The sequence below is a fragment of the Ovis aries genome, chromosome 9, assembly GCF_016772045.2.
Source record: "Ovis aries strain OAR_USU_Benz2616 breed Rambouillet chromosome 9, ARS-UI_Ramb_v3.0, whole genome shotgun sequence".
NCBI classification, from domain to species: Eukaryota; Metazoa; Chordata; class Mammalia; order Artiodactyla; family Bovidae; genus Ovis; species Ovis aries.
Genome location: NC_056062.1, coordinates 69,924,261 through 69,951,462, shown reverse-complemented (window position 1 = coordinate 69,951,462; position 27,202 = coordinate 69,924,261). Strand labels below are relative to the sequence as shown.

The window sequence follows — 27,202 nt, the reverse complement described above, 5'->3', positions numbered from 1 at the left end:
AGTACTAGAGCTTCAGCTTTAGCATCATTCCTTCCAAAGAAATCCCAGGGCTGATCTCCTTCAGAATGGACTGGTTGGATCTCCTTGCAGTCCAAGGGACTCTCAGGAGTCTTCTCCAACACCACAGTTCAAAAGCATCAATTCTTTGGCACTCAGCTTTCTTCACAGTCCAACTCTCACATCCATACATGACTACTGAAAAAACCATAGCCTTGACTAGACGGATCTTAGTCGGCAAAGTAATGTCTCTGCTTTTGAATATGCTATCTAGGTTGGTCATAACTTTTCTTCCAAGGAGTAAGCGTCTTTTAATTTCATGGCTGCAGTCACCATCTGCAGTGATTTTGGAGCCCCCAAAAATAAAGTCTGACACTGTTTCCACTGTTTCTCCATCTAGGCTTAGTACATATTAAATGCTCAAAAGTATCAGATATTATTTTCTATTACTCTAATTATTCAGGGACATAAACTTGTTCACTCAACATTTTATAAGAATTTTCTCTTGTAAAAATATGATTTTTAAGAATTTCAATCATGGTGTCACTGATGACGTGGTCTTTTCTCATACAATCCTGTGTTGGAGTATCTACTTTTTTTGCCATTGACTGCTCGTAGAAGCTTGTGTGTGGTTTCCTCATTCAAAGTTGTGTATAACACTGTTTACCTTTCATACTTTTTAAAAAATATTAGAGACAATGCGTGTAAGGTATCACAGTAAATATAAAATAAATAATAATATCTATTGTTTCCAAACTCCTGTTCAGAGTACCATCAATGAACATGTTCATATATATTGCTTTTTCCTTCTTTTCAATTATTTCCTTGAAAACAATCCCCAAAAGTAGTATTACTGCGTCAAAGGGTTTTAAAAAAGTTATGTTCTTTGTATTTACTGTTATGCTGTTTTCTACTAAGTTTGAACCATTATATAATGTAACAAGCAAAGCACCTCATACATTTAAAGAATGTTCACCTCATATATTTAAAGAATGTTCCTATACTTGTTTCATTCAAATCCAGATCCTAGGATCATCAGTTAAGAAGGGGAGAATCTGGGATGGATTTTATTGCAGAAATTCCAAACTGCTGGGAATTGAACAGATGCTGCTCACTCATTTTACATTTGGGAGACCACCAGTCAGCCATGCTTAATAACAGCTTTCAGAAACATCTGGATTTAAACTTACAGCCTAAACATGACAGGTTAAGTAGCATATAGCTTTTAAATAGCTTCATGCCTTGATTCTCAAAAATCTGAATTCACTGAGATATTTACAATTTTTAAATCATCAGAAAATTTTCAAACAATGTAGACATTAAGAGTCACATAAACTATAGAATACATTATTTTGGTATTGTGGACTTCTGGCTGACTTGAATTAATAGTTTAGGAAGGCTCAGAGGATTTTTACAAATACTACCCTGAAGTTAGAGAAATCCTTACTAATAAATATTTTACTCAAAGGACTACAAAAGATACATGCAGTCTTCAAGTTACATTTATTGAATCTTAATTTATGTAAAAGTGAAATATTTATCCTCAAGAGTGGAGAAAAATAGTAAAAATAATGGCTTAAAAACCAACACTTATTACTTTCTATCCATATCATGAGCCTTACTGGAAGACGAGCTTCGGGAAGGCAAAGCTTGTATCTAATGTATAGCTCTCCAATGATTATCATAATCATGGGTACCATAGTAAGCCCTGCACATGTATCTAAGTTTCTCTAATATATAACTCACAAATTTAGTGGCTTAGACCAACCATTCGGTTATGCTCATTAGGCTTATAGACTCTAGTGAGTCAGGATTTCAGAGAACGCACAGCAGGGATGAGTTGTTCCTATTCCATAATGTTAGGACTTGAACTCCACATATGGAAGTAATAGAGTGACTTAGGGGCTGGAATCATCTGAAGGCTCATTCACTTACATGGCTAGAGCTTGGGTTGGAATAACTGAAAAATGGAAACTTGCTAACCAGAGAACCTACACACTGCCTTCCCATGTGGTTTGATCTCCTTACAACGTGGTGGTTTAAGAAGTTGGAGTTCTAACATGGCAGCTCAGGGTTTCAAGTATGAATATTGTAGTGAACAGACTGGAAACTGAATTGCCTTTTATGACTCAGATTCAAAGGGAAAAGAATTCTTTATGGGATGATGTCATGTTAGATGTAAAACAATTTATGACATAATACTATAAACATACACTCATATACATACATACAGTAGTACTGTATTATAACCATCTTTGGACTATATAACTAATAATTACCCTCTGGCACTGTTTTCTAGCTATTCAACTTACACTCTTCCCACATTGTTAAATTAAAAAGTTGTTATTTTTTTTGTACAGTTTTTTGGTTCTAAATTTTAAAGCTACATAAAAAATTTTAAACTACACCTTTCTCAAAGATTCTGAGTGTCCATCAAATGAACACGTAGGACTGGTATATCCTTCGGGTAGAAAATCACCTCTTTGCTATTGATTTCTCAATTGCCTAGTAATCAGAGAAAGACTAAGTACATGTTAATCTCATTTTCTACAGGAGATATTTTGTATTTGAAGGGAAGTTTTCAAAATATGTGGTAAATTATTTGAAACATAAACAATTTTAAAATATGCTTACAGAGTTTATTTGAAGTTTTTAGTTGCCTTGATACCTTTTTAGGTTGTTGCTGCTGCTGCTGCTAAGTCGCATCAGTCATGTCCGACTCTGTGCGACCCCAAAGACAGAAGCCCACCAGGCTCCCCCGTTCCTGGGATTCTCCAGGCAGGAATACTGGAGTGGGTTGCCATTTCCTTCTCTAATGCGTGAAAGTGAAAAGTGAAACAGTGAAGTTGCTCAGTCGTGTCCGACTCTTAGCGACCCCATAGACTGTAGCCCACCAGGCTCCTCTGTCCATGGGATTTTCCAGGCAAGAGTACTGGAGTGGGGTGCCATTGCCTTCTCCGCCTTTTTAGGTTAGGACTTTCAAAACTAGACAGTGGAAGACATTTTTAAAAACTAGAATAATATACAGGAATATTTTACGCTCAGTATAATTAAATTCCATAGTGACCTTTTCCCTTGAAACTGCACATATTTGATTTGTGAACTCAAGGTATGTAAGCTTTAGTCCTTATGAAACATAAAGGACACAAAATAATATCCCTTTCTCTCTGGCATGGAGACTTCTTATCTCCAATATGTACTCAATTCTAAGTTAAGAGCTTTGTTGAGGGATAAGTATAGGATTTCCACTTCTATTGTCAACTTTAATCATCTATTTGAACCAAAGTCTCTTTAGTCCATTAGTTTATCTTGACTGTCAGTAAGAGATGACAGTTTCGCCTTCACCAGTGTCTGTTAATTTTTTGTTCTTTTTTTCTAAGCATAAATAAATCTGAGGTCAATTTTTAGTTTTATATACTTAAGAACTAAAATAAAGTAAAATTAAAAATATATATATAGTCCCAAAAATACTACAAACAGATCCTAATTCATGACTGCTGAAATATTATGCAATACCCTCTACTGACTATATTTTACCCTTATTTTGTCTTTACCTGAAATAAATACAATCTAACACTTCAAGATTGTGTTTATAAGCAAAAATGTAGATAAATTTACTAGCTTAAAATATTATCTTTATTTGTGCAGTCATATCACAGTAACCTCAACTAGGCAGTTTGTGTAAGCAATTCACTTCTTTGTAAAAATGTAAAAACCGGAATCAGATTTTTGGCTGTGACATATTTTTAAATAAAAACTTTTATCCAGTCAAGAGTAGTTCCAGAAAATAGTTCTCTTAAGAACAGTAGCTTTCTTATAGTAATTTTTATATATACATGGTAAATTATTCTACTCTCCAAAGAAGGTTATTTATTCTAGATATACTCTATAAAAACTCTATAAAAACTAGAGGAAAGTATCATTCATTAAATCTCTTCCCCATGCTCCATCATGCAAAATTGGTTTTAATTTGTGAAGGAGAAATGCAAAAGACATGAACAATGAAGAACTTTAGAGTTAACCACTCAGAACATCTCGGTTCAAATTCTCTATCAAAGTAAATATGTAACCTTTTAAAAATTACTTGATTTCATTGTTCCTCAGTCTGCTTATCTATAAACTAGATATGGTAATACCTACTATTTATAAAAATATACATGTTTATCTGTTTGGATGTTGATACTGCTTAACGAAAGTAGACATTTACATCCTATTTGCTACTAAACACCTTTCTAAATAGAATGTCATTTTCATACTTCCTTTTGGGACAGAACATCTGATATCCATTGCCCTCTTTTCAGATAGCTTGGTTTATTCCATACACAAAGCAATAGCAATTTCAATGGCAGGAAATGTGGTTGCTATATGGATGAGATATAGCACACCATAACCATGTGCCAAGATAAAGAGCAAACAATATAGACTTCCCTGGTGGCTCAGATGGTAAAGCATCTGCCTACAATGTGGAAGACCTGGGTTCAATCCCTGGGCTGGGAAGATCCCCTGGAGAAGGAAATGGCAACCCACTCCAGTATTCTTGCCTGGAAAATCCCATGGGTGGAGGACCCTGGTAGGCTATAGTCCATGGGGTCGCAGAGAGTCAGACAAGACTAAGCGACTTCACTTTTCACTTTCATATGACTAAATATGGGAGGTCACATTCCAACTTCTATTAATTTGAATTTGCTATTTTGTCAGTTAAGTCTTGAGGGTTTCCCAGGTGGTGCAGTACTAAAGAATCCACCTACTAATTCAGGAAATGCAGATGTGGGTTCGATCCCAGAGTCGGGAAGATCTCCTGGAGGAGGAAATAGCAACCATTCCAGTATTCTTGCCTAGGAAATCCCATGGACAGCAGAGCCTGGAGGGCTACAGTCCATGAGGTCACAAAGACTTGGACATGACTGAACTACTAAGCACATGTACACAACACTTGAGAGGAGATGAATAGTATCAGACACAATAGATGTAAGTTGAAAAATATGGAGAGGATGAAGAAAAAATCTTAAACTTGAGAAAGTTATAATAGTCACTGCTGGCACCAAAATTCTTCAGACCACTTCACTGACCAGAGTCACCCCTAAATAGTTTGATCACCACAGCATGAATTTATTCTTGTTTCAGTATATATCCTATCACTATCTTTGGGGTCCCTACAATCTGATTCTTAGCACTCCTTGGAGAACTCGGGTCAACCAAGGGGATATGCAGTGAGTGTTTTTTTCTTTTCTTAAAGTTTTTTCATCTGTCCCACTATGCAAGGGTGGAGGATGAAACGGTACAGATGAGTTTGATTTTGCCCCACCCCATTCTGTCCTCTCTTCTCTTTTGCACTCTATGAAGAACAATGGACAGAGGGAAGTTAGGGTAACTTGGAGCCTTTCCACCTCATGCAATTGGTATTTATCAGCCATGAAGGCAGCTAATCTCAAGGCCCAGACATCTGAGTAATCAGGCCTCTGAGACCAGGAAGAAGAGTCATTACAATTGCTCGCAAGTAGCAGTGTGAGCTGAGCGCTGAAGAATTGATGCTTTTGATCTGCGGTGTTGGAGAAGACTCTTGAGAGTCCCTTGGACTGCAAGGAGATCCAACCAGTCCATCCTAAAGGAGATCAATCCTGGCTGTTCATTGGAAGGACTGATGCTGAAGCTGAAACTCCAATACTTTGGCCACCTCATGTGAAGAGTTGATTCATTGGAAAAGACCCTGATGCTGGGAGGGAATAGGGGCAGGAGGAGAAGGGGAAGACAGAGGATGAGATGGCTGGATGGTATCACCGACTCAATGGACATGAGTTTGGGTAAACAGGAGTTGATGATGGACAGGGAGGCCTGGCGTGCTGCGATTCATGGGGTCGCAAAGAGTCGGACATGACTGAGCGATTGAACTGAACTGAACTGAGCAGTGTTTTGTTCTTGAACCAAAATACCAGAAATATTTCAATTAATAGGGACAATGATAAATAAAATAGGAAGTGATATAAGAGGTCATTGACTGAGAAAACAAGGCTTTTCTTCTCATTTTTACAACTCTTTGAATGACCCACAAAGGGAAGCTGCATGCAAATAATATTTTAAGTTCCAGGATGTGCTTTTGCTTTTCCAAGAAGGATTCTCCACAGAAAAATCCACAAGCGAGGTGATTAAATTAAACAGAAGATATTTAGAATAGACATCCTCATCCCATATAAAGTAACTATAAGCCTTTCTCTGTGTTTCAGAAGTTTTTAGATAAATAGATTCATTTAAGCTCTGTAACTTCAAGAGATGGTGCTTCTAAGGATATGACTGGAGGGACTGCAGACGTAGGATTCCTTAGTCTGTTAACAGATCTGTGGGAGGGTAGAGAGAATTGGACTATTGTGCTTCAATCAGCAGCATAACCTACGTGTCACAGTCAATTTAACCACGAAGCTTTAGAGGTAGGATGAGGACAAATGGCTGTCTGAAGCAAAACTTGAAAAAGGGCAACTCATTTGGTGTGAAAGAATTACAGGTTTAGACGCAAAGACTATCACAGAAAAACAGTTTAAACAGACTTAAGGTTTGAAGATTGACAAGAAGAGATATCATAGAGTTGCTGTATCTAATTGCATAGTTGGTTAAGAGCACGGGTCATAGAGCCAGGCTGCTTGGAATTGGGTACGTGTCCTGTCACTGAGCCATTGGGCAATGCTGGGCAAGTTTCTCCCCTCTCTGTGCCTCAGCTTCCTCATTTGCTATGTCCAAAAATTATAATATTATCTACTGAAAATATTCAATGAATTAATATACGTAAAATTCTTCCAAAGGGACTGACAGTTGGTAAAAGCTCTCAACACTGAACTATTACTATAACCCAGAACTGCCCCCAAGGAATTACTAATATTTGCTCAACATTTACTATGTAATAGGACTTATGAAAAGTAATTTATGTGACTTATGCTTACTCTTAACAATCATCCTATAATGTAAGTGGTATTACCTTATTTTACTAGTAATGAAAATAAGGCATAGAGAAACTTGCCCAAGGTCACACAGCAAGCAGTACTGTCAAGATTCACCTGGGTGGTCCGGCTCTAGGTACAACACATTTCATCACTGTGTGGGACTGTCTCTAGACTTGACACAGGAAACAGTGGACACAAACAGTGCATTTGGTTTCATTATCTATTTCAGTGGGCTTAGACTTCTCAGCAAAAAGGGGCTACAGTGGATTCATCACCTCTCTTCTCCGGTTTTCAAGTCTTGTAAGTCTCCAAAATGAAGAATGGGCCAACTATTGTTTAAGAAAAAGCAGGCCACTGCGAAGCCAGAAAGGAAACTAGAACTTTCACTTATGATATAATAAGCAAGTTAATAATAAATTTGTATAAGGTCTAATTTTGGAGTCTTCATCCCCATAGTATATCAAACAGCTCTGCATTATTCATCTTCTAAAGAAAGAGAAAAAGCTCCACAAAGTTAATGAAACTGAAGGCATTGCCTTCATATGATTGTTCTCTTCCAGTATACTGTGATATGTGGTAGTTCAGGTGTATTTGGGAAAGTGGATTCAAGAATGATTTTTACCTATTCTTAACTGAATTAATCTTCAGAACCCAGGCAATGTCTTTAAAAATCCTCAAGAGCCAGCACATGTGAACAAGAAAATGGCAATTCTGGTGTCATGTACTAAAAATAAAAATAAAGTTTCAGTTCAGTTCAGTTCAGTTAGCTTAGTATATTTAACAAGGATCTTTGCAAATTTTGAAAATACCAAAATGCCTAATTAAAATTCATATTCCTTTTCACTACCCTTAACAATGAATTCTGTTCTAAGTAAATAGTGTAGCTTGAGATATTAAGTCATCAATGTAATTAATATTCCTAAATTTAAAAAAGCATAAACTACCATGAAAATAGATAAGTTATACAATTTGTCACTAGTTATCCAAGAATTGCCTACTGTCAACATATTTAGGTCATGTTAAATATGGTTGGGCCTCAACACTTTTGAGTCTATATATTTTTGGTAACTTACATATTAATATTCTTAAACTGATTTGCATATGGCAAATTTGGATATCTTTACATCAGCTTGCCAAAAACATTCAAATTTCAAGTGTTTTTTCCTGCCTGCCAGTAGATTGGTTTTGGCAACTTTATCTGCCTAATATTTGATTATTTGAATGTTTTGTTGCAGTTATTTTGAATCTGTATTCTTTTGTACAGATAGTCTCTTGAAGGATGCCTCTGGGAGAGGGGCTGAGGAAGAAGATCATGGTGGGGCCTCACTCCATTTCTCCATTTCCCTTGCTTTGCATCTAGATTACATTTTAAGTTTCTGCCTAATAATTTACTTGGAAATAAGGCTCCACTGGTAAGAAATATGTACAATTCATTAACTCATTTGTTAAAAATATCAAACCTTCATTCTATTATTAACATTCAAAAGTCATTAAATACTCAATTTATTCAATAAATTTTTCATTAATACTATAAATATTAAACTTACTGCTTATTACAACTCTGTTCTTGACATTCAAAAACTGAGTAAAACTGGACAATAAATACTGGTGATATTAGTAATAAAGATACAACTCTTGCCTCATGTCTGTGCAACTGAGATAAGGTAGGTGTAAGGGCTGTTGGGTACATACACCAAGTCAAACCTTTAGCCACAATAAATTCCCACTGGATTATAATTTAGTCAACTGTATATTAACAGTGAAGACAAGAACAGGGTTAAAATGTTTTATAAAATTTTGGAATTATCTTTAAAGGTTTAGAAATAAAATTTGGGATTTTACTTGTTTTCTGGGAACAGAAATTCTCCAGTAATCTTTTATTTTTATTGAAGACAAGAAATTATTTAGAATGTTGTGCTAATTTCTGCTGTATAGCAAGTGATTCAGCTGTATACATATGCACATTCTTTTTATATTCTTTTACCCCAGGAAATTGGATATAGTCTCCTGTGCTATACAGTAGGGCCTTGCTGTTTATCTATTCTAAATGTAATAGTTTCCACCTACTAACCTCAAACTCCCAGCTCGTCCCTCTCCCCAAACCTTAGCAATCACAGGTCTGCTCTCTCTGTCTGCGGGTCTGTTTCTATTCTATATGTAGGTTCATTTGTGCCATATTTTAGGTTCTACATGTAAGTGACATCATATGGTATCTGTCTTTCTCGTTTTGACTTATTTCACTTATTATGATCATTTCTAGTTGCATCCATGCTGCTACCAATGGCATTACACTGCTCTTTTTTACGGCTGAGTAGTATTCCATCGTATACATGTAGCACATCTTCTGTATCCATTCATCTGTCAATGGACATTTAGGTGGTTTCCATGTCTTGACTGTTGTGAATAGTGCTGATATGAACACAGCGGTCCATGTATCTTTTTAATTATAATTTTGTCCAGGCATATGCCCAGGAGTAGGATTGCTAGATCATATGATGGTTCTATTTTTAGTTTTCTGAGGAACCTCCATACTGTTTTCCATAGTTGCTGCACCAACTTACATTCCCACCAACAGTGTAGAAGAGAAATCCTCCAATAATCTTTAGGGTCTAGTATTATAATTCAACTAATTTAGCTTTCACAAACAGAATAGTGACTATCTATACAGTGTATAACTTCTTAGTGAATTAAACTAAACATAAAATGAAACTTTAAAATACACCACCTTCCAAAATTATTCAGCCATTTTGTAGATATACTATAGGTTTACCTATTTGATGCCACTGAGTTTGATGGCTTACATGTATATGTTATTAACAATTCAAGACATTCACATTTCATTTGCATTTTATTAATATTTCAGCTACTTATTTACTTTAGACACAACTTGATGCTAATTTTCATGCACTTTCAGTAGGTCAACACAAACTTCAATACATGACAATGTGGACCTGTAGCAAGTGAGCTGATGGTCATATAGTGTATATAATTTATTACATTATTTTTCTCTATATTCTCCAATACTTACTGTCAAAAGAAAAGATCTGTGCATGTCCAAATACATTATTGATGAAATTATTAGCTACCAGTAGTGTCGTGTCTGGTATTATAAGTTTTCTTCACTTTCTCAGCTAAGTATTACCTTTTTATTTGTTTGAAGGAAGAAATCAGATCATTTGGATAGGCAAAAAAAGATTAAACAAGCCTGAAAACCTCCCACTTACAATATTTCTATGTAAGAATTAGAGAAGAGCATTTAGGCATAGAGCCTCCAAATATAAAGAAAAGATAATCCATGGAGTGCTTCATTCTTTAGAAGCCTCCGTGATAAGGGAGGGGGCATATCTTTTGTAAGTTTTGTAAAGAGATTTAAACGCTAAGAGGCCCTCCTTCTCTCAGACCATAGGGCTAGAACCAAAGGGGGTTTGGAACTTCCCAACTTCACAGCAAATGATAATCTTGTATTGAAATAAAAGGCAAGGATGACTCAGAATGTAATTAGGGTTGTGCATGTAAGCAAATGACACAATATAACTTGCGGTATTAAAAAAGAAGACAAGGCCCAGGAAAAGGCTGCTGATGTTTCCACACAGAGACAAGGCATGCAGAATGAGAAGAAAAAACAAAACAAAACAAAAACTCCTCAGTTAATAAAATACAGCAAAGGGGATGATAAACCTCTGAATTTTGTAGCTGAGCATCCCACTTGTTGCTCCTCCCCATCTCATCATTTATAGAGTGGGAACACTTGCAACATTTATATCTAAAACAAATGACAGAGGAGAAAAGATTTCTAAATAGACTGAATGTAAAAGGCAGAGCTGGAGTCCCATTTCTAGTCCTGAAAATAGAATGCCTCTGATATTTTGTCAACATGCTTGTTAATGTCACAACAAGATGAAACAGGCACAGAGCACCCTGGCACCCAGACTTGTTCACTGTTTAACCAGAGGCTGCTGATTTGTTATTCAGGTGCTTTTTTATTTTTTAACATGTATTTGTTTTTGAAACATTTCTCTGTTCACATGAAGAAGGGCAGGGGCAAAAAAGTCGTGAAATTTATCTACCTGTACTCTAAAATGTCATCTCACAGCATGTTCCAATACCAAGCCAAGAAATGGCTTATACAGGATCCCTGCCAATTGGCAAAGGCCTGAAGATTACTTGGCTTCCTGCAGTGCCATCCTTTTCTCACACAGCAAACCTCACAATTTACTTTGCAATGGTTTCAATGTTAATACTACATTCCTTTTGAGATATAGAACAGGGCTCAGCAAACTTTTTTTTTTTTTTTTTTTAAAGGCCTGGATATCAGATTTAAAGCTCCGTGGGCCTTCTGGACTCTATTGCAACCACTCAACTCTGCCTTTACACAAAGAAAGCAGCCATAGACAATACATAAGCAAATGGGTATGGCTCTGTTCCAATAAAACTTTATTTAAAAATAGGTGGACAGTTAAGGAATGAGTGCAGATGTATTCTAATAAAGTTTATTTACAAACATAGGTAGCAGGCAGAATTTAGGCCAAGGGCCAAAGTTTGCAGACTCATGTAATAGATTATGGAAACTCAGGACTAATTAAAATTTCTCCCATTAACATAGTTAGTAGGGAAATGTATAGAATATAGTTAAGCCTTATTTTCATACATATGTTTAATTTGAGTTGAAATTTGCCCATGGAATTCATTGATTTCTCTAGTCATTAAAAATAAATTATTCTTTCCAACTATGTTCCAGTCATTGTGCAAGAAAAGTAGATCTGCTATCAAAATAATATATTAAAAATTAAAAAAAAAAAAAAGAATTAGTGAACAAAACAGGCACAGTCTCTACCTCACAGCACAGAGGGTCTGAGAGAATAGATATGCAAATATTTACTGAGGTCTACTATGTATCATGCACTCTTCTACCAGTAAAGGTATACTGTATGGAACAAGACAGACAAGGACCTCTGGTGGTGTTTACATGCTTAGTAGAGGCAGATGGAATAAATTTTGTGACAAACAATAAACAACAAAAGATCACAGTGGTAAATGCCATGAAGAAATTATAAATATAATGATAGAAAATCACTTAGCAGAGTGAGGAAAAGTGGTAGGTAATGGTGCTCAAAGAAGACTTTCAGAGAATATTTCTGAGCAAAGGGCTGAATGAAGAGAAAGAGCCATTTATGCCAAGATGTGGGGCAAGAATGTTTCTAGCTAGGCAAACAGCATGTAAAGTCCCTGAGACAGGAATGAGCTGGGAGTTATAACAAGAAGGCTAAAGTCATCTGAGTGTCTGGAATGAGGGAAAGGTTTAATAACTGAGAAATCCAGAGAGGAGTGTGGGGCAGATCATATAGGACCTCATGGTAAAGAATCTGGATTCTTTTCTCACATAATGGAAAACTGTATAAGGATATTAAGGAAAAGAACAATATGTTCTTATACACTTTACACCGAATCAAGAATTACATATGAGATGAGTGCTACTAAAAGCTCAATGTGAAATGGAAGTCAGGAGTAAGGAAGGGCTGCAGTTACCCATAGGAAAAAACCTATTTGCCCTGATCCCAAAACCTGAGATCCATCAGAGGAGACAGTTTGAGGGAAGGCTTGCTCCTTCTTGCAGAGACACTCAAAAGGCTGTATTATAGCTCCAAATGCCCAACTTCTGGGGCCCAGAAAGTCTGCATGCCTTCTTGGATCTTTCAGTTTTAAATATAACAATCAAAATCGAAGTATTCATTGAAAAGTTAATACAGAGCTCTATTTAGCTTGAAAATCAGGGGTTATTCTCAAATGAAGTTAGTGGAGAAATTTCTACAAGTGAGTTTAAAAGACAATTGTTATTCCTATTAACATTTCTCAGCAATTGACATTTTTTTCTATCTCTACGTATAAATAATGGCTTCCCAGATGGCTCAACAGGTAAAGAATCTGCCTGCAATACAAGAGACACAGGAGACACAGGTTCGATCCCTGGGTCAGAAAGATCCCGTGGAGAAGGAAATGGTAACCCATCCAGTATTCTTGCCTGAAAAATCTCATGGACAGAGGAGCCTGGTGGGCTACAGCCAAAGGATCACAAAGAGTCGGACACAACCGAGTGACTAAGCACATGCATAAATCATATATGAATATTTTATTCAAATTTAACAACAAATCTTTAAAAACATACTTGTTGACTGTCTGCTCATTTTACCCATTCTAGAAATCCCCTCACGTGCAAATAAGAAAGCACCCTCTCTGGTTTAGTACTGCACAGTCACCAGTCACTAAAACAATCCACACATGAGAAGTCAGTTCTAGTTACTTAGATTCACATGCGCATATATTATCCTGTATGCAATAAATGTTTGCCTATTAGTCTGGAAGTACAAAGTTATTTTTCATCCCACAGGAAGATCTAGCTGACCCTCAAGTAACTTAGAAGCCAATTTTGGCATCAGAAAGCAGTTGCAAGTTCCCTTAACTTGCTTTATTTTATACCTAGCACCACCCACACATTTTAGCACTTGCTATTTTTTATTTTTACATTATGATGATAACAGTACTATTATTCAGACATTTAACAGACACCTTGGAAAATATAAAGGTGGATAAGGAGACATTCACTACACTCTGGGGACTCATAGTCTTAAGTAGGCAAACAGCCCTCAAGACAAATAATGAAAACAACAACAGCTACACAACATGGAAATGCAGTACTAACATGATATGTACAATGTGATAATACTGGAGAACTCGGCCTTTGAGGGTAAGTAGAGCGTGGGTACATTTCATGGAGAAACTGGCAATAAAGCTGACTCTTGAAGAATAATTAAGAAGACAGATGGAGTCATAGAAGTTTTTAAGATCCTAGACCATTTGGCTAAATACAATTTGGATAATTAATACCATATAGCCTAGACTCAATATCTTTTAATGTGATATTAGGACAAAAATGTGGCATGATGCAGTTGAAAGGGAGCAGAATTTGTCACGCCAAAATATGCCTTTTGGCATAAGGATTATTTCAGGCTGATTTTTTTTCTTTTTTTTTTTGTTGTTGCAGGCTGATTATTTTTAAGAAACAGCAGACAGAGGAAAAGCTCCAAAAACCAAGTAGAAATTAGCCTTCTAATTTACATTTACAAAGGAATTTACATTTACAAGAGAGATCTCCATTTGTAAGGACGTGGGCTTCCCAGGTGTCCTGGTAAAGAGCCCAGGCTACCAGTGCAGGAGATGCAAGAGACCTGGGTTTAATCCCTGGCTTGGGAAGATCCCCTGGAGAAGGGAATGTCTACTCACTCCAGTATTGTTGCCTGGAGAGTCCTGGAGAGTCCCATGGACAGAGGAGCAGTCCACAGGTCACAAAGAGTCAGACATGACTGAAGCAACTTAGCACACCTGCACACATACTCACTCTCTGTATCACAAGAGGAAGATGACTAAACCTCTAGCAACTCTATCAACAGAGGAGGCATGGATTTAAATCTTCATTACCCTGAAAACCTGGCTTGCCTGAGACATCTTTTGTGTTTAGCTGGAGACAGTATTTGAGGTCATTTTGGGGTGGGGGCGGGGGTTATTCAGTTTTCCTGGGTGCAGGTATACATATTATTAAACTTCTGTTTGTTTTTCTCTTGTTAACATGTTTTTTACTATAGAGAGGCCTCAGTCATGAACCTAGAATGGTAGAGAAAGTATTCTTTTTCCTCTTCCACATGGTCCTTTAAGAGATAACTTAAAATATAGTTGGGAAAGTAAAGTATATACGCAAAATGTTAATAGCACATAGTAAGTGCAGACTGCAATACAAAGACAATGCATTCATTTATTCAATCAACAAACATTTATTATCTATACTCTATGGAGGATCTCCTGGAGGAGGACATGGCAACCACTCCAGTATTCTTGCCAGGAGAACCCCCATAGACAGAGGAGCCTGGCGGGCTACAGTCCATGGGGTCACAGAGAGTCAGACATGACTGAGTGACTAAGCACACACACACACACACACACACACACACACGGATGATATACTACTCTAAGCCCTGGGGAAATGACACTGGACAAACACACAAGGAAGTCACACTCTAGTAGATATTAATATGAGTTGATAGGTGTAATACAAGGGTTTTTTAAAAAAAGATTATCACCATCATTGCTGTGCTGTGCTTAGTCACTCAGTCTGAAGAATCAAAGCTACTCCATTTTGTAAGGTTCCGGGAAAAGAGCCTTTGGAAATCCCCTGACCTCACCCCACCACCTGTGAACCAATCAGAACCTTTGGCCAGCCCAGGAAATTCGAATCAAGCCCGGGAAAGGAGAACCAATCAGAACTCAACACCTAACCCTTCACCAGAAGGTGACCAATCAGACCCGGAGACTCCCATTTTTCGAATTTTTTGCGCAATAATACCCTATATAAGCAATGTAACCCAGAGCTCAGGGCTCCTCCCTATAGCTGCTGCCTTGGTATCGGTGGTATCGGTGGGAGCCCCAGCTCGAGCTTGGTAATAAAAACTCTCTTGCGTTTGCATCGGATATCGGCTCCCTGATGGTCATTGGGAGATTTCGCGACTTGGACATAACATTTGAGGGCTCCTCCGGGATCTCCCACCAGCTCCATGGGAAGACCAATCTGGAGAGTCATCTGCAGCTGGTAAGCTTTTTTCTGTCTTTCTTTTCACTCCTGGTAGGGCCTGGTTTCTGAGACCGGTATATGACTCAGGTGGACACGCCAGAGAGTCACCGGTGGCGGTCGTTGGGAGACGTCCCCGACCTCGGCATGGGGGGACGGAGTGCCCCTGTTCTCTGTAGACGATAGTGGGTCACTCCCACTGAATGGCCGGAGGCCATCATCATTCGGTTTTACCTCTAGACTCCTGGAGGTGTATTTCTCCTGTCTCTCTGTCTGTGTGGCTGTTCGTATTGTCTGTGTTAATTTACCAACATCTGACTGATCCAGGGACGATGGGGCAACGCCATTCTAGCCCCACACCTCTATCCTTGGTTACTGATAATTTTAAGGAAGTCAAGATGCGCGCTCATGACCTCAGTATAGAAATTAAAAGGAATAAATTAATTACCTTTTGCAGTGCAGAATGGCCGACCTTCCATGTAGGCTGGCCCTCAGAAGGCACCTCTGACTTGGGAACTGTACACCGAGTCCGAGATATCATCTTCTGACCGCAGATCGGACACCCTGACCAAGTTCCCTTTGTCAGCACATGTGTCTCCTCGGACAATTCATTTCCAAGTGTAAGACAAGAGCCCAGTTTCGGGCCCTGGAAGGGGTACCTCTTCCTGCAACAAATGGTGACTCTGGCGGGGACTCTTCTTCGCCGAGACTGACATCCTGACCACTCGGGGTACTCAGGGGCCAGCTTGCCTGTCAATGGACCAGACCCAGCGGCCGCAACTGGGACCCTTTTGTCCCTGGTCTCCTCCTGATGCGGACAACTGGCCAGAGTGCCCCAACCGGTAAGGAACAAGAGACTTTATTGATCTCTCTCCCCTTCTCTCTCTATCTCCTCTCCTTAACCCTTCCTATCCTTCCCTGTTTTTCTAGTCTCCCAGTCCTGGATGCAGGAATCTGGTCGAAGGGCCCTCAGCCTGAGCTGAGGATTGGAGACTGATCACCTCCTCTTGGCAGAGAACTCGAATTCTGGTTCTGATTTCTGGTAGGGCCGAGTTCCAGTCTCCCTTCTCTGGAGGCCCAGGGGAAAGTCCTGTAACACCTGGGTATCTGTAGGTGGCAGGAGACGTCTGTAAGGCCACCCCTTTTGTCCCCCCTCTCCCGCCTCCTCTCCCTTCTTTTTCAACCTGGCTTCCTTTCCTTCCTTGAAATCTTTGATGTTAGTACTTGGATCTGAAGTTCTGTGTCTCTATAGGAGGTTTTCTGAGAGACTGTATTCTTGTATTTAAGGGCTTCTCTGGTGGAGCCGAGGTTAAAGCGTCTGCCTGCAATATGGGAGACCTGGGTTCGATCCCTAGGTCGAGAAGATCCCCTGGAAAAGGAAATTTTGCTTTGTCTGGCAACCATGTGGTTTAGACCTGCCGCCATTTTATTAAAACTTGATTTGCTTTCCCTGTGCCTTGAAACCAGGGCTCTCAGGAACACTTATCTAGACCATCTCTAACTCCTGACACTGAGGAAAAAGGAAAAAAAAAAGACTTGAAGCTAGATCTTACACTGTGTCTGTCTAAATATGTCTTGGTAATATTTTTATATACGAGCTCTTTTACTTGGCTTATAAAAAGGTAAGCGCTTACAAATCAAGTAATTCTAAATTAAACAATAAATTCCAGGTTTATGTGAACTGGGAAATATTCAGTGTTAAATACCTGATATTAATGTTTGTTTGTTGACCTATTTAATATAGACATGTCTTAGAGTACTTAACGTTAAGTAAAATATTTTCATTGTACCTAGGTTTAATATGAGTTAAATATTATATCTGTTACAAGTTTGTCAACAAGAAAATTACCTCAAGTAAAAAAAAAACTTCTAAAAAATGTAAATGAGATATGAGCTTTTATATAAACTCTATTAAGAATAATTATTCTTTAAAAATATCCGTCTAAAATAGTCTCTCCAGACTGGTGTAACTTAAAATCTGACCAAATGTTCTAAACCCTTTTAATTGATCTCTTTGATAAAACTTCCTAAATAGAACTCTTTTGAAGTTCTTTTGATCTCTAGCTAACTTTGGGATGTTTCAGAGGGCCCCTGGAACATCCCAAAGAGAGATATTAAACTGTGCTTATTTGGTTGGTTAAATTACATGGAAAAGATTATCAGATGAGTAATAAATTCGCTCAGGTTATAATGTATGGTAAAATTACTAATACAGATATCCTAAAAATTATATGGAGTTTTTAACATTCTGATATGTCCTGGTATTTTAATGGAAAACCTGATGACTTCACAAAAGTTAGCAAAAGGACTGAATGAACCAGTGAATATGCTTATAACTTTTGTGGTTTCTATCTGAAAAATTATGGGGTTGATACTTATGTTTTCAGGGAGTAGGGGAAATCTTCCTCTCAAACTAATTATGACAATACTTTGGTAAAATTAAATGTTATAAACAAAACAATTATATTTTCTATCTGACTCCTCCAAAAATTGGAAGTTCTTAGGTTTCCAGTAAGTTTATCAAATGAGTTAGGAAGGTTATCTCACAGATACAAAAATCTCAAGAAATTTTTGAGATCTTAAAAAGGGAAGAATTCACCTAGATTTGTTAGGAAAAATCTGTGATAAGTCTTTGGTGTGAGTTTCCCAGCCCTGTTTTATTTTAAAAGTTCAGTCTGAGACTCTATAAATGTTTCAGCAAAATAAAAAGCCTATGATCAATTGTGGTTATAAAAATCATCAGACCAAAATCAGTGAGAACAGACCTATTTTGCAAACAAACTAGCCTTAGTTTGGTTATATTTAATAAAAATAAGGGTAACTTTAAGGAGAAAAAGATATTTCAAAATGTTAAATACCAGTTTGTTAATGGAGGTCTGCATCTAGTAAGACTTATGTCTTAGATAGTTCTTTGCTGTTATGTGATATTAATGTAAAATTTAATTGAATTCTTGAAGAACACCCTAAGTTTGTTTCTGAAGCTTATCTCAGTAATCTATCTTTGGATGAAGATCAGATGCCTCATGACCTACAACCAGAACTGGAAAAAGACATAATTTAAGGGACTGTCTCCAACATGGATGGAAGGACTCTTTTATCAGGAGAAACTACACTACACCAGGATGAGAAGATGACGACATCAGAGGTAGACAGCTTCCCCGAGATGCTGGACCTGATTCGTATGATCATTTATGTTTTCTTGACTTCTTAGACCTTTGCATATAAGTCAAATGCTTTTCTATCATAGGCCTGATCCTATGCTAGTTTTAAAAATCAATCCAACTGTTGGGTTTGTGGCCAATTACCTGTGTCTAGTTCTGGGTTACCTTGGTAAATTTCTCTACTACCAGACTCTCACTGGTTGGCCCTGAGAAAATTTACTTTAAAAAAAAATTAAATCATACTAAAGATAATCAGTCTAGTGACACTAGAAAACTGGGTTATGTGCCTTATAGATGGTGCCAATATATAATTACCCTGGAAGATAAAGATTCTACAGGGAAGACTAAGTCAGATGACCTGAAGATATACTGGGCTACATCTAATGGAAGTTCTTAACATAAGTCTTACTTGTGGCTTTACTAATACTGCTGGCTATGTTATTTGTATTTCACCTGTTTAACAAAATCGCTGTTTCTTACACTGTCAAATATGTGTGTGAGGCCTCTAATAGAATAATATACAGTCCCATATGACATCAATGATGGTAACAGTGTAACTCTAGATATGGCAAGAAGCAACAAGAGGGAATATTTTCCTGGACCAAAAAGCTAGTAAGACAGGTTGTCCAGAGAATTTTGGATACTGTTTTATGGCCTAGTCCAGTAACAGCACATTGAGTGGCCTGTCAACAGAATCTTTGCCAAACCTGAGAATGGACATTCTCAGCACCATGGGATAGAATGGTCATACAGTGCCCCCCTCATAATCATGGTCAAGTTTATGAGCAAAAAGGGGCTCTGCTAACTGAAAACTGACACTCGCCATCTGCATCTACAAAGATTAAATCATGGCCACTGCAACTGCTGACTTTCAACGCCCCTGAAAGGAGTTCAGGGTGAAAATCAGGAATGAGGCACTCTGTGCTCTGGGAAAAGCTGGTAGAACAGGCCTTCAGATAGTTAGATCTTTTCAGGAGAAGATTTTATGAGTCCCAATTCTTGCATCTTCTCATACCTAGAGAAACACTGACGTCATTAACGGTGAAATCTGCTTTGGCTATTAAAGAAAAGTTTACAATTAAAAGTCAAAATAGAGTAGCTATGGTTCAGATATCCTGAGAAATAACTAGGTGATGCTATGGGTGTACTTTCAGATTAGACCTTGTATTGCTAAACACTTGAGTTTTCTGAGTCGTGTCAGGCTTGGATGCCACCATTTTCAAAACAATGTCTGCTGGAAGCTAGTAACCTTACTTTTTATAAAACTAGGCAACTGGCTACATGGTTACAAGTCTCCCTGAAGTGCCAGGTCCAGACTGGGTTTCAGGCCTATTCTTCTAAAAAGAAATGAGATTGATTTTGTCTATTAATTTCCAGTTATCACTCCTACAACTACTTCTAATTGGGTCTGTTACACCAAAATGGCAGACCAAGAGATTAGGATTTTAATCATACAAGACTCAGATCTAGAACTTGGAACTCAGAAATACTTCCAATTCAGTGTCTATACTCCAAGCTGGGGCAGTCCTATGCCCCATTTTGACAGAAAGTTATCACAATCATAGTTGCCTAGTTCCCTAAAATTAAAACTGAGCAGGACTCTGTGGGGATCGGGAGTACAGATCTGTTCTGTGTTCTCCATTTCTTAGACTTTGTTCAGCCTCCTTGACCTTCCTGAATTCCAAAGCTTGGTTTCAAACAATTGCTAATCAGGGAAGGGAGGGGATGCAAAAACAGAAACAATCAAAGGTTGGTACAGCCTCCAGACAGAGTCCTGGTTCCTACTCAAAGAAATATGCATAACAATGTCTTTGAGCCCCCACCCAGGTGGAAGATGGTAACTTCAGACTGAACACAAGATTCCTGGAGCACAGCTCTGTTGCCTCACCACCAACCAATCAGAAGCAGTCACAAACACTGCAACCCTCACCCCAAATGTTGCCTTCTGTTTCCAGGACCAGAGATGACCATCCTGTTAGGTCTCCTGTTTGGCCCTTGTCTATTTCATCTCTGAGAGGGGCCAACTAAATTGCTGTTACTACGAGGGTGGAAGTTGGTTTCAGATGTGGAACACCCCAACTTAGATCAGGTAGAGAGAGAGACTTCTGCTCTATTAGGCAGGCCTACGCCCATGCACAGCAGGAAGAAGTTACAGAAGAAAGAGACCTCCGCCCCAATTCCCAAGAAGTATCTTGAGTATGAAGTCTCTCAGGGGGGCCTATGTGCTGCGTTAGGGGAAGAATGTTGTTTTTATGTAAATCACTCGGGGGTAGTTAGGCAGTCCCTGGCCAAGATAAGAGAAGGGCTGAGTCAGAGAAAAAGAGAAAGAAAAATATCTCAAACCTGGTTTGAATCCTGGTTCAATTCATCCCCCTGGTTTGCAACTCTCATATCCTCCTTGGTGGGGCCCCTGATTATCTTGTTACTGCTACTCACCCTCAGGCCATGCTTACTAAACTAACTAGTGGCCTTCATTAAAAGCCGCATCAACGCGGTGCAGCTCATGGTACTCAGATCCCAATATGCGGCCCTACCAACGGTCCCCTTAGCAGGAGACAATATAGAGCTGACCTCAGACCCATGATTGGGTCTGTTCCTGAATCCTAGAGAAGTGGGGAATGAAGAATCAAAGCTACTCCATTTTGTAAGATTCCGGGAAAAGAGCCTTTGGAAATCCCCTGACCTTACCCCACCACCTGCGAACCAATCAGAACCCTTGGCCAGCCCAGGAAATTCGAATCAAGCCTGGGAAAGGAGAACCAATCAGAACTCAACACCTAACCCTTCACCAGAAGGTGATCAATCAGACCCAGAGACTCCCGTTTTTTGAATTTTCCACGTGATAATACCGTATATAAGTAATGTAACCCAGAGCTCAGGGCTCCTCCCTATAGCTGCTGCATCGGTATTGGTGGGAGCCCCAGCTCAAGCTTGGTAATAAAAACTCTCTTGCTTTTGCATTGGATATCGGCTCCCTGGGGTTGAACTCAGGTCTCCCGCATTGCAGACAGATCTTTTACCATCTGAGCCACTAGGGAAGCCCTTGCTATCATTAATGTTTCAGATAACTGTATGCTAAATCCTAATTCTCTGAAGCAAAGAATACAATATTCAAGTAGAGAATGTTGTTAGTCAAAAAGTGCTATCAAAAAAAAGCTATCCAAGCACTTCATTAAAAGTTTCATTTATTAATATTCTGATGACAATTCATAACTGCATTTTATACTAACAATACATTAATTTTAGCTAGTGTGAAATAGTATAGTAGATAGATCTTTGCTCTCTGTTACAAGGCATGTTTTTAACTCAATTTATTTATACTTTCAATCAAAAAAAAAGACAAGACACCATTTGGCAAAGGCAAACAGACTGTCTAAGCATTCTCCCAATACATTTTAAATACACGTATTTGTGAACTTGGGGTATATGAGAGAAAGAAAACAACAGTTCAAGAAGCACAGGATGTGGAATAGACATTCAACAATAGAGATTTCTGTGTCATAGGAAAGTAAAAAGGAATCACAAAAAAAAAAGTGGCAAAGATACAAAGGCCTTTTGTACTTACGTTTACTATCCTAAGATCTGGTCACTCTCACGTATTAGTATGGTTTGTTAATAATTCTGAAAAGAGCTATATGGCAGAAGAAAGACAAACCTAGACAGACAACCCAGGAGTTCATCCAATAAAAGTGTGACTTTTGAACATTTATGTATATTGCTTTTACTGATTTAAAAGTAAGGATGATACTACAAACCTATCTCATGTTGGTGTTAATCAACAAGTTATCATGGAAAGCTAATCTCCAAGAACTAAATCTATCACATCAAGAGACCAGTAACGTAACAGTTCTAGCACTTATGATGACCAATACATTCTATGCCCCACTGCCCACCTTGCCTCTCATCTTGTTCAGTTACAAGACCAGAAAAGTTGAAGAATGAGATTGGAAAGTGTAAGTTTCACATATCGACTTATAGTGACAGCCAGTCTCTTGTGAATATTCAAAAGAATCCAGTTTACCAAACATCAAGCAGGGTAACAGATTAACATAAATTATCATTAAGTTGCTGCTAGCATTGATAACATACATTTTGCATAAAAAAAATTCCCAATAGTGATGACATGAGCTGCATAATAATCACGTGTTTGATTAATTATACTGTTGAATAAATGGATGAATTACTTACACTGATAGCCTCAGTTTCTGCAGTGCATTACTTCTGATCCTAATACAATTACTGGGAATCAAAATAGAAGTAGTACAAATTACAGCATTAAGTATACCAAATGGCTACAATAGAAAAGATTTCCATTTGAATTATCAAAATAAATACATTGCATGACACTTAGAACTTGAAGTATAGAAAACTTCTAATTAAGGGAAACTTATGAGAGCCTTTAGCAAGTTCTTTGCTGAATGCATTTATTTGGTTTCTTGATCCTCCAACCAATTGCATTAACAATGACAAAAGATATGCAAATTCAAACGGACAATTGTCAAGCCAAACTGCTCTGACTCAAACTAACAGAGACATTGTCAGCATACATTCTGCTTGATTCATGCTAGCAAGGGTCAATTTCACCAAAAAACATGTTCATAGTTATGCTTGGCTATAATCTGAAAAGTATGCCATCATCTTGACCAAAAATAATACAAACAAAAATCAAATGTATTTCAAATATTAACATATGAAGCATGTGCATGATTTAAACCCAGTAGAATCATGTCTTTATCCTGTTACTGTTAAATAACTGCACAACAACAATAAAAATATGTATTTTCATGCTTAAATCATCATTTGGATTGTATATTTTAAGCAAACAAAATATTACATTTTTGGTAGAATAACTCACTGAAGACAATTTGGAACTAAATTTCCCTCTCCACCTTCCTCAATGACTCCAGACTAATTTATAATGGTTAAATTCTCATTTAAAACTATATGAACAGTATATTGAGAATAGTAATAAGCTATTCAACCAAATTCATTTGTTCATGATGGAAATAAGTTTTGTGAAAGGAAAAAAAAATCCTATTATAAACTGCTGCTGTAATTAGTGCCTGAAATTTAAGCTACATTTAATTAGTGCCTGAAATTTAAGCCATGTTATCAAAAGACTTCAGAATTGTTTGTTTTCTATTATTTTGCCTATCAATGTATTTTTTTCACCTGTAACCTACAATAGGAAGATCAACTAAAATTCCAAGGTTGGAATAAAACTACTAAGGTTTAGTTAACTTGTCAAATAAAATAACAGTGATCTTAGTTCAGTCCCTAGTGGACAAAAGTAAAATAACTATTACTTGGCATGATTCAGCAGGAGGTGATCTAAGTGAGTGTGACCACACAGAAACAAAAAAGAGCATTTGTCCTTTCCCTATCTTTTATCTTCTTAAAGGGTTTGTTCTGTTAACAGACTAACATAAAGAAGACTAGACTGCCTGTGTTCCTACCCTACACATCAAGTGAATTTTTAGCAAAGATCCCTGGGGGAGAAGCTTTCCACAAGTGGGACACTGACATTGTCACCCTTCCAGCGACACATTTGAACACACTTGTTATCTGCTGCTTACTTGTTACACAATTAAACACAGAGCAAAGAGGGAAGGAATTGCAGAAAGTGTGTTATTTTTCACTGGCATATTTTCAACAAAAACTTTAAAATGGTTTATAGAGAAATAACTAAATATGATGCTTGATTTTTATAAATTGGAATTAAATGCATACTCAACATTAACATTTATCTGGATCCCCACATTGCACTGTGTGTGACTATAATGTCTTGAGGAAAGAGGCACTTTAGGGACATAGCAAAATCTACATGTCGTGTTCAGCCCAAATCTGCAGGTGCATGTCTTTTCACAGTGGGCAAACAACCTCTTCCTGATGAGTTCACATTCAAATATATTTTCCTGATTTTTTTCTCAAGGACAGAAGAAATATATGACAGAAATCAGTCTTTTACTATTCTACTACTTGCTGAAACTGTTTCCTTTACATACTTATTCAATTTCTTCAATCAAATATCATACTTTGTATTTATCCACATTTTATATTAACTTTACTAGAGGTTGAAAAATAAGTATCTGGTGATGACTTTCTGTCCTAGCTGCACAAAATTTCAGGGTGTAAAATTTATTTGATCCTAATAGTACTGTTGTTATTATTTAATTTTTTCACCAACTTACTCAAGACATACACGTTTGGTTTTTTTTTTTTTTAAGCTGGGCTTTGACAGTCAGAAAAACTCAAGCTGAATTTTAAATAAGAGAAAACCAAAAATGTCACAAAATGTGCCAGTGTTAGGCACACAAATGGGGTGCCACCATACTTTCAGAGGCACAAGACTACAAAATCTTGGCTCACCCCTTTAAGTCATAGGGAGAGAGCCGTCTTGCATTTGCAAACACTGCCCCCCTGGAGCAAAAGGTAAACACACAAATGGCCCCCTAAGGAACTCTTAAGTTAGTTGCAGCGGTAGAACAGAAAAGGCTCCGTGCAATTAGAAACTGAAAGCGTTCACTTACTTTTTGCAGCCACTGAGTATAATTTTCCATCACATGCTCCAGATGTTGAAGTTTCTGGGAAGAGAAATCCTGTTCCACGTGTGGAGCATCTCTCTGCAGAGCGTTTGTGTTGTACTGGTCTGTCGTACTCTCACGACAGTTACCGTCGTGTTCTGGAAGAATGAAAGTGTAGGCACATTGCCCATGTTGAATCCGGTAATATCTTCTCCCACCGTTTTCTGGACTTCGGCGCTGGTTGCTGCACCCTATGTGAGTCAGAATAGCAGCGAGGAAAGCAAAGGAAAGGAAAACTGTCATTGTACTTGCCGGCACTCTCTCCGTGCCTCTCGCAAAACTCGCTCCTTTCTTCTGACCTTTAAACTAGTTCTTTATTTCAGGTAAAACTGCTTGTTTGTTTGACTTTTCCCTTTCAAAGAAAGTTTTGTAGAAGAATCACAGAAAACTAGCCATTTTTAGCTTTGTTCTAAAATCGTATTTTTTTTTAATTTCACCGTAATGATAGTTTCCTTAGTTAAAAACTTGAGATATTTATTGCATAGTAGCTGAGATTTATTGTTTCCTCTCGGTGTAACCGTTCAGCGTAGAGCCTGCCTGAGTCAGCTGCGTGTACATATTCTAGACCCTTTCCTCTACCCTATCTGCTGCAGATCTGCTATTTTCTCCCAGACCTCAGTGAGTTTTATTAAGGTTGCACATCCAAGCCAAGCTGGAAGCAGGCAGCCTTTCACAAGATGACTTGACAAGAATGCATGAGGGTGCCCCTATGCTAAGGATTGCTGATGGCTTGAAGCGAAGCGGCTGGATCGTCTTACACATTGGCTAGATGCGCATGACCTCGATCGTGTATGGCCCTCCCGCCCCTTCCGCAGACAATTGCCTTGAGCCTTTAGCAGATTCACTGAAAATCAATAAATAGAGCAGTCCACCTTAATACACTTTTGGTGTGTATGCTGACCTACTAAAATCCAGCAAACTAGAAGTATGTCTTTAAAGTTTTACTTAATTGGGGAACCTGAAGAAGAAAACTGGCACAGTTTCCAAGAAAATTATTTTTTATAGTGGATGATGAATCTGTACAATTATTACTTTTTTTAAAAAATAATTCTTTACTCTGGGGAAAAAGACATTAAAACCATTTTTAGAGATGGCATTTATTCACTTAGAATTTCAGGAAATTATCAGGAAGGGTCAAATTAGCAAAACATTTCACAATGTCACTCAAAGGAATATAGCATATGCATATTAAGTAGAATAATTTTAGTATTTTCTGAGATATAAATTTTAAATAAAACTGGCTCCCGAGTCAGAATGCAGCCCTGTGTGTTCTGTGTACATAAATTGAGCAACTTCCTTACAAAAACACTGTGGTTACCATTTAAGACAGTGGCCTGAGAATTATTAATTCCTGTGGTACATCCCAATCATATATTTCACAAGGACCTCTTTGGTACTGCTATGGCTATCTTTAATGCTGGTACGGAAGTTCTACATAAACTCTCCCGTGGCTGCACAGGAAAACTACCTGAGAACAAACAGATCAGGTGTGTTAACGAGACAGCATAGAGCTGTATGGGAGAAATCTCTGCTTCTATTAAGTACGAATAAAAAGTATCAGAAGATGATTTCTTAAATGTATGGTGTAAACATTTGAACAAACATTTGAACATAAAGAACAGGTGATAATTACAGAATTAATTTTATAGCACTGAGATCTTTACTAGCTCTGTGTGGAAAACATGAATTATAAGCAGAGGCTTTCACCAAGAACTGGGAGGGATTATGGGGAATGGAGTTTCCCAACTGCAATCATGGTGTGAAAACAGAAGCCACAGATGTTGACTCTCATGTCCTGGAATGGAGGCAGAAGGCAGTAGATGAAAAGTGGTACGGGTTAGAGACTGATGTGTGGAAAGAAGCTAAAGGAGAGTGCAAAACAAATTTCAGAAATAATGTGATTTACTTGGGGGGAAA

General features: G+C 37.9%; 1 protein-coding gene and 1 long non-coding RNA gene across 2 annotated transcripts in view; one reads left to right on the top strand and one right to left on the bottom strand.

Annotated features, from left to right (window-relative positions):
- The window catches only part of ANGPT1 (angiopoietin 1), a 304,237-nt gene extending 278,189 nt beyond the window's left edge, over window positions 1–26,048 (bottom strand). Inside the window, exon 1 of the mRNA XM_004011787.6 lies at window positions 25,232–26,048. Within this exon, the coding sequence (XP_004011836.1) occupies window positions 25,232–25,528 (297 nt within the window). The 5' untranslated portion in view covers window positions 25,529–26,048. The remainder of the gene's footprint in view (window positions 1–25,231) is intronic.
- On the top strand, window positions 187–22,896 carry LOC132657225 (uncharacterized). Its single transcript, XR_009595075.1, has 3 exons — window positions 187–15,561; window positions 15,998–16,382; window positions 16,828–22,896. It is a non-coding gene; the product is annotated as an uncharacterized LOC132657225 (long non-coding RNA).
- Window positions 26,049–27,202: the final 1,154 nt, after the last annotated feature.